At 33.9% G+C, this 8,458-nt stretch overlaps 2 protein-coding genes across 3 annotated transcripts; both read left to right on the top strand.

Annotated features, from left to right (window-relative positions):
• Positions 1-781: 781 nt before the first annotated feature.
• Positions 782-2,544, top strand: LOAG_07447 (the record flags this gene model as incomplete). Of its 2 annotated transcripts, XM_020447433.1 has the most annotated exons (3): positions 782-854; positions 982-1,080; positions 1,443-2,544. In XM_020447433.1, exons 2-3 carry the CDS (start codon positions 1,049-1,051, stop codon positions 2,542-2,544), a joined length of 1,134 nt encoding a protein of 377 aa, XP_020302336.1. In that variant the 5' UTR covers positions 782-854; positions 982-1,048. The 2 variants fall into 2 exon arrangements, with proteins under 2 accessions (XP_020302336.1, XP_020306971.1); XM_020447434.1 differs by lacking the exon at positions 982-1,080.
• Positions 2,545-3,321: 777 nt separating this feature from the next.
• LOAG_07443 (hypothetical protein) lies at positions 3,322-8,458 on the top strand. The gene is made up of 12 exons (XM_003142975.2): positions 3,322-3,456; positions 3,875-3,978; positions 4,212-4,377; positions 4,840-5,035; positions 5,196-5,363; positions 5,719-5,811; positions 6,163-6,251; positions 6,518-6,654; positions 6,958-7,132; positions 7,336-7,489; positions 7,611-7,797; positions 7,992-8,458. Exons 1-12 carry the CDS (start codon positions 3,345-3,347, stop codon positions 8,142-8,144), a joined length of 1,734 nt encoding a protein of 577 aa, XP_003143023.2. The 5' UTR covers positions 3,322-3,344; the 3' UTR covers positions 8,145-8,458.

Below are 8,458 nucleotides of genomic sequence, written 5' to 3'. Positions count from 1 at the left end.
AAGAAGAAAAAGACAAACCGTTCCAAACAGCTTACGAAGTACCTTACCCTGTCAGGCTAATGTGATAATTTATGGTCATTTCAATGAAATCTCTAGACTTAAACGAACATTATGTTAGCGAGTAATAGTTGATTGTTTAACTGACCTTCTCAAATCCTGCAGATTAATAGAAACTTCGTAAGTCTAATTTTACCTGAAATAACAAAAGTGAGGGATATTTGTATCTGCTCGAATTGTCAAATTGCAGCTCTTTATAGAATTTTTAGCTTGGATTAGCTTGGAAACTGGAACTTAACTTTGGCAGGCAATGCTCTTTCATTTCGCTTTGTGCATCAGCTCCATTTTATGGCGAGTCGCTCTTTAAGGTCGTAACTTATAAAGGGAATAAATTCGTTGTCAAATATAAGATGTTGGCTTAGGGTTTGTATTGTTTCAATAAGTTTATAGAAGCATTTTGTGACGAAGTTGTTGAATTTCATAAATTTGTTTAGCTTTTACGCTATTTGCTCGTATTCGTAAAATAAAATGTTTAGTGTTTTAAGAACTGTCATATATAATATTCAGTTTCTCTGCACGTAAATTATCGTGAAGGATTATTTTTGGCGGCATTAGAACACAATATATATGAAGGAATGTTTCATAAACATTTTCTAATACAAGGAAAATAACCAATAAAACCTTGGAAATAATATCCTCGAATTTTAGAATATCTGGTTTTCTTCTCATGCTCGCATTTTTTACAAATGCAATTGTTAGAATTAGTGACAATTTCTTTTTTCTTATTTGCAGCTAAGATTGATGGAGTATGCTGCGGTTGTGATGGAAAGGTTCGATTAGGAAAATCTGATGCAAATGTAAGTCTTTTTTTTAATCAAGGAATTCGTGATTTGTTTGGAGTTATATTTCTGTTAAAATAGCTTTTTATGGTAAGTTCTGCATTAATGATTCTTGTCGAATTGAATATTTGTGAGATATTTTCAGATTCCAATTTTTCTATGATGATTAATTTTCTGTTTGGTTGCACGTTTTGTTGTTGATCTGGTAGCCAATGTTCTTTTATTCGAAGACTGTTAATACTGAGTGAGGTTTACGAGTATTATTAGGACTAATTTAGATGTCATATCTGGTTCTTATTCAGTCTTATCCTGATCTGCGCTACTTCATTAGGTATTAGTCGTACATGAATGGAGCTACCTCATTAATTTTAGCTAAAAGTTTATAAGAAATGAATCTGTAGTCAAGTCATTAGTAACTTCGGTGATCAAAACTTTTTAAAATTCTTTGAGTGTATTGGACTGTATTGGAAGGAAGTGAGATATACCGATTTGTTTCACTAGGAAAATTAGGATAAACACGAAAATTTTTTTATTTTAAAGTTTTTTTATTTATTTTCATTTTTTTCTCATATATCGATCTTTTTCTTCAAATCTTGACTGTTTCAGGATGCATCGTTTATGTTATGGTTCGGGAATTGCCGAAGAAATTCGTTTGGTGGTACGAATCAGCGGTGATCATCTGTCGTTGGAAGGATTACGACGAGCACTATACAATTTCTTGTTTGCTCGAGCTAACAACGGGAAATTTATACTGCAGTTGGGTCTGAATAAACACGGAAGACAGCCACGAGGTAGAAAAATTGAAGCACTTCTGGACCGATTTGGATTGGAGCGCGATGAAGGACCTGGAACAGGTGGACCATTTGCTCCGTATTCAGTCGCTAAACGTCTGAAAACATATACTGATGTGGTGGAACGGCTGATTGACATCGGTTTAGCATACCGGTGCTTCTGCTGTGGTGATACATGGAAAGAAGTGGATCCAGTGAAAAAAGAACCGGCAAAACTGCTTCCCTGTTCGAAGGAATGTTTCACGAAAACACGCAGTGAGTCCAGAAGTATGGCGTTGGATGGTCTGCCACATGTTGTTCGCTTAAGAATACCTAGTCGAGCATATCTGTATCAGGATGTAGTGCATGGCAAATTGTCTAAACATCTGCCTGCTATGGATCAACTGCTGCTGAGGCCAGATTTTATGCCAACATCTGTTTTCGCAGATACTGTTGATAATCATACCCTTTGTGCTAGTCATTTCGTTGCCTCCTCCTCTCGTGATTTCTTACAGCTTCCCATCTGTGACGCTTTGCAATGGTGCTTGCCAATATTTATAAATATTGGAAATCTACGACTTCGCAGTGGTTCACGATTATTAACGTATAATAATGCTAGAAGTTATGTTAGGACATACAGTTCAATTGACGAATTATCAATTTTAAACTTTTTATTAGCTGGTCGTGGCTTGCGGAAGATCTCCACTAGAAATGGCTGTTTGTACAGTATTGATGAAATGATTGCTCAATTTGATATTAGCACTATTACCAGTGATGCTCTATTGATTAATACATATAAATTAATGAAACCGGAACGACAGGAAGCACTTTTAGAACAACAACTTGAACTGGATGAAGAGGTACGTCTCTTCGATATGTTTGATAAGAATTTCTTTGAAGATATGAAGTTCTCGAATTCCATACCGAAAAGTTCGTAGTTCATACCAAAATCAGTCTCAGAATGATAATTCATGGTTACGTTAGATTGGTTATGAGAACATTCTCTAAAATTTGATTGTAGGAGGATAAAGATTTCCTTATTCTTTGATTTGGAAAAGTTTGTAGCTTTTGCGGATTAGTGGTGTAAAAGTTTCCAAATTTTCTCGAACTCTCAGGAATTTGAATTGATTGCGAGCTAATTGAATATTCGGCATTTTGACAATTGAATTTAAACAAGTCCTTTCAAATCTGTTTTGTTTGACTTGTCCGGTGTCCATCTATATGCTTTTTGTATTCCCTTTTTTTAAATATATCAAACTTTATTGTACACTTGCCAGCTGCTTGTTTTTTGTTTTTTAGTTTTTTAATATAGAAATGTTGAATAAATAAATATATGTTTTAAGAGTTGATTCTGAGAACATTTGGATGCGAAATTCCGCTAGTATTAGAATATGATGCTGCATGCATTGTTCTCTAAACGTTCTTTATCTACTTGACGTGTTTCTGAGTCGTCAGAAAATGCCTCGGAGAATTCCAACTTCTGAACGCCTTCAAGGCTTAATGGAAGAGTGCAATGGGAAATATTTTGGCGATTTCAATTCACAGCTGATGTAATAAGAACGAATGTAGGAAAAATATATCTAGAAGATAGTGTTCGTCAATACCACATCTGAATCTGTTACTCGTGTAACCATCAGTTGAGGCTCAGGTATACAAATAAAGGAATCTTGCTAGATGCAAATTGGGCAGTTTGACGTTAATTTATCACAGATTTCTTCCAGACTTTGTTTAAAGGGTAATGCGTGACGATAACAGTTATAGACTGCGAGAATTCCTGAAGAAAGTTAGGAGTTCGTGTGTGGATTACGACGATTACTGGATTGAAAAATTAGTGAAGGCCATACCAAAAGGTTACTCAGTTTTCCTCACTTACGAATTTATGTCCATTACCGTTTTAAAGATATTTCGAAAATATATATTTCAAAGATATACCATTTCAAAATATATTTTCAAAGATACCGTTTCAAAGAACGAGGTCATGTCAAGGTTATCATCAAATTCTTTTACATTTGCTATAAAATGAGAAGGAAATATCATTTGAAGAGTCGGCGGAAGGGAAAGAATGTTTTGAGACATTGCTGAAGTGAACTAATATTAATGGTGAGGGAACTTTCATAACAGATGAACAGATAATGTCATTGCATAAACTGAAAGCAAATTTTGCATAAATTGAAAGGAACTGAACTTTATACCGAGTGACTTCAATTCGAAATTCGAATTGGTCGATGTTCTACTGGCGGTAGGTCTTACGCAATTGCAAAATTTCAGGCGCTGAAACAAAGGATGCACTGATTGAGTCACTGAAATTTGGAGCAGACAGACTACCGAATCAAAGCAATTTCTATTTTATTCATCTCAGTTTAATCAAAGAGGTAAGCTTTGTAAAATGGTGAACGGAGTGAGGAAATATATATGCATGATTTTTATGTCGAATAACTTAAATCAGGATAGCAGAATGAAGTGAGATATTTCAAATTTAGCCAGGAACTTTGGAAAAAATTGTAAACCCATCGTAGATTTGTAGTTTTTTTATAAGTTTCAAGTTAAATTCGGACTTTTTCTTTTCACAATTAGGAAATGTTTTGGATCACTCATAACTTTTTAGATAGTATCAAACGGTGATAAGGATTTGTGGAACTGTGATTTTGTTAGAAATGTTGTCCGGCATTTTTCGAGCGATGTAACTTTTGATGGTTCGACAATAGTTATGAATGCTTTATTTATGCTTTACTGCGAGTTAGAAGAGAAAAATATTTCTTATGAAGATGAAGGTATTGTACCGTTTTTTTTGGGTTTAAGAATTAAGTTAGAATCGGCCAAGACCAAAAAATAACAGAGAAAAGCTGACATATCATTAAGTTGATTGTTGTGGATGTCTTCCAAATCCAATCTTTAAGTTAAGTATTTTCCTAGTCTCTCTTTTGTCAAATACTGATTGGATCAGAGTTAAAGTATAAGTAGACCTTTCTGGCTTGCAGAAAATTCGGTTGGCGAATCGTAAGCATGAGCGAATTTTGCGCCCCGATGTATATATTCATCATAGCTGCTGATAGTGACTACAATTAATAACAAAGACAGACATAATCAGCCCTTTTTAGGAAGTTCGTATACATCCCTATGTGTGCCATATCCTGTGCCTAAGCGGTACAGCTGGCACACTTTGCTGTGTGAATGTACACTCATAGTGACATTTCGTTATTGATCAGTGCTTCTATTCAAGTTTTTTTTTTTAGCAGTAGTCCAGAAAGCTCTTCACTTGTTGAATGACAATATAAATCCAATTCTGAATGTAACTCTATGCGATTATCTGGACAAAATATTTGGAAGGAAGTATAATATTTGTTGGGCTTCTGCCATTACTGAATTATTGAAGACGAGCAGTTCCGGATCACCGGATAAATACACAGGAAGTTCCGCATTACGCAAGAGGTGTTGATTCATGATTTTTGGATCTGACTTCACAATTTAAATCTACCATAATTTCAATTTGTTGTACTCCACAGAATTTCCAGAACATTAAGTATTATTAAGCATATACTACAAATTGACTCTTCCATATATTTGGTGATTTCCATCTAGGTCTTTTCAGATTGTCACAGCTTCTATTACATGATCCAAGTTTGATAACCGTGGAGCAGTCACGAGAAATTTTCATGTTGGCCAAAAATCTTGAAAACCGAACTGAACATATTAACATTTCTGAATGTGAAATTTTGTCGATGAATTTCCATTTCTGCAAACTTTTGGCCGAACTTGTGTGAGTGCAACAATGTGCTTTTGCTAAATAATTTTTCTCCTAAATTTGTTTTGAACTGAATAACTAATATAAGAATAATTTTGCAATTGATATGCCAATTCTCATAATTTAAGTCAATTTTATTTCTTCCATCAGTTGACTTTATCTCAACCTCTCCAGTACGGTTCTTCAAAGATTATTTTCGTATTTTTCTTCAAGCTTATTTATATCCATTTTTATTAAAATCAAGCTCTGTTCATATTCTAGTTAAATAGGAGATTTTGATTTTGAAAGAATGAATGACCTTTGATAGGACAAAATCGCATGAAAGGGTATTTCTTGTTTAATGACTTCTGATCGGACCAAATTTTTACAGACAGCAAAAGAAAGTGGATGAGGAGATATTTTTCGATGACGACTGGAATTGCGTTCATATCAGAAATGAGATTTTACTGCAGTTGATTGCTATGTGAACTTTTTTTTGATTTCCAGTGTAGTTATCAATTTTGTTCCAGTATCATTTTCAGATTTAATAGATAAGTGATTTTGTAGGTCTTCCATTGATTATGTCTTTCCTGTTGTTCTGTCTCAATTTGGTGATGAGATAAATAGCTCAGTAATCGCAGCACTTTCATCTAGCTATTTTGGTTTAAATTAGTTGATGAAAAGTAACCATAGTCAAGGTAGGAACAATTGGACATAATATATTTTATAATTATAATTCAACGGTTCGTTTTCTTTCCTTTTTTCATCCGAAATCTATGATGATTACACTTTGATTGCATTACTGTTGCTAGACATAATGATGGTGACAATTTAGGGGGCGTACAGAATTGATCAAAATTGTATGGGATACTCCAAACTTACTTTTATTGGATTTGGTGGAATTAGGACATTATTCCAATCAAGGTAATTCTTTTCCCCTGATTTTGTTTCATAAATTTCCATTTAATTTCTCCTGTCTATCTCTTACTCTTCTTCTTCTTCAGAAACCAGTTTTACGTTTTCAGTTTTTCTTCCTTACTTCCCGCCCGTCTGCAGTCTCTCTCGCCATAATTTAATTTTTCAGTTTTCTTCCACACAAACAAAAAAAGGGAGAAAAAACGATTATGTTTTTTCTAGTCGTCATTGTATCATATATATAAATTACTATTTGTTTTTATCATATTTAACAGACTATTTGGATCGAGGTTTGTCCATATTATGCGAAGAGCGTAATACATTATCAGCCAGCAAATTTATTACAAGCCTGAAAAATCCATCCATGGCTTCGCTCGATTCTTTATTTGATGCTTTAGAACTCCATAACATGGTAGGTATTTGATTACAGTTATAGGTTAGTTGCCAAATATGTAACAATAGTTTCGTATGTAAAGGGATGGAAAAAGTGAAGGTATAGCCTGCGAGATTGTCTCAATGCTATATGCGTCACGTAAAGTCACATGGCAGTTATATATAATTCAGGTATTATGTAATTTGCATGAAATTTGCTGTTTCCTATACTGATTCAACCTTATTTCGGAAAATTATCTTGGTGAATCTTGAAAAGCAAAATGGAAAAATAAAACTGATTTGAATGAAAAAAATTGCGCTTTATCATAAATTTAATTTTCAGATTAATCCAATGGTTTTAAATGCATTACTGCAGAAATCAGAGTCGTGGAATAGTAAAACTATTCCGATTTTAGCTTCAAAAATCGCCAGACAGCTTAACTTACCAAGATGGGAATGCAGAGATAATGCCTTAAGTCAGCTCACCGTGCTAGTTAAATATGGATATAATGGATCTGGTAAACTTTAAATGCATTGTATGTTCTGCGAAGCCATCAGATCATTGTATGATCTGTAGTTGCTGATGGCTTCGCTAGTCAAGCTGTAGTGATGAAGTAATATTTTTTGATGAATGTTGCAACATTATGTCTATCAAACTATGTTACAAAAGATAATCATTTTGACAGAAGTTAATTCATATTTGATATTCTTTGTTTTCTAGAGCTGATCCAGTGTATCACCGATATGGTCAAGAACGACGAACAGCCTTGTATCCGGAGTGAAGCTCTGGTTTTTTTAAATCAGATCGGAAATCGAGTGGATGTCAACAGTATAGCAGCATCTGTGCTTCTTGCAGACTCCGATCCTGCTCCAAGGTCCTTCTTCTCTTCTAAAATGTTTACAAATGAAATTATTTAGCCTTATTTTGAAAATTTATAACTGAAATGTGTTTGCCCGTTCACATTATATCAATTGTCGTTTGTTGATAATTTTTAGGATTGAGGCTGTTCAAATACTGCGTAATGGTTTACCGCAAACGGAGAAACTTTGTCTTGATCTTATACCAAAAATTTTATATGATGAAGATATCGCTTTGCACCGTATAGTTATAGATTTGTGTGCAGCCTTAATTATCAATGGTAAAAATCAAGCACTAAAGGATTTATTGGTGAAATTTCTTGAGGTTAGTCAGTTTTCGTTTTACAGTATCGTTATTGTTTCACAGTTAAAGGAATACCATCTATAAATAGCGGCTTGGCTCGTTAAAGATTGCAAATGATACAGTCATCTTCTAAACGAGTGTCATTTGATAGTGTCATGTGAAGATCATACTTTGATGGACATAGGCTGTGTTTCATTTCTAAAAATTTGCAACAGGATGAAGTAGATTGTTACGAAGAGTTGAATGAAATGCTGTACGGCAAAAATGAGGAATTATCATTACGATGTAAAGACAACGATGATTTGGAATATATATTTAATGTTTTGGCGAAGCAGGATGAGAAAGATAAGGATTGTTACGATTTATAAACTTCCAGTCTGAGTTAATTCTTGTTTGGCATTGAAGTGATATTAAATTGAAATGAAAAAAGATTGTTCCAGTGATTACGAAACACTTTTGACAGTGTAAGACTAATTTATTTTCTTAATTTCGGCTGCCGATCATTTTTTGCCTCCAAAAATGTAATTATATATATTTAAAGAAGAAAATACACTCAGACGTATAAGTTAATGCCATAGACTTCAAATTATGTGGATGAGGAATTTGGCTGGATGATATTGCTAATCTCTTAAGATTTATCTTTTCTTCAAACCGCAAATGTCCAATCTGATTTGAATTTGTC

Source organism: Loa loa (assembly GCF_000183805.2).
Source record: "Loa loa unplaced genomic scaffold supercont3.22, whole genome shotgun sequence".
In the NCBI taxonomy this organism is placed as follows: Eukaryota; Metazoa; Nematoda; class Chromadorea; order Rhabditida; family Onchocercidae; genus Loa; species Loa loa.
Note: the sequence above shows the minus strand (reverse complement) of the source record. Positions and strands in the feature narration are given on the sequence as shown.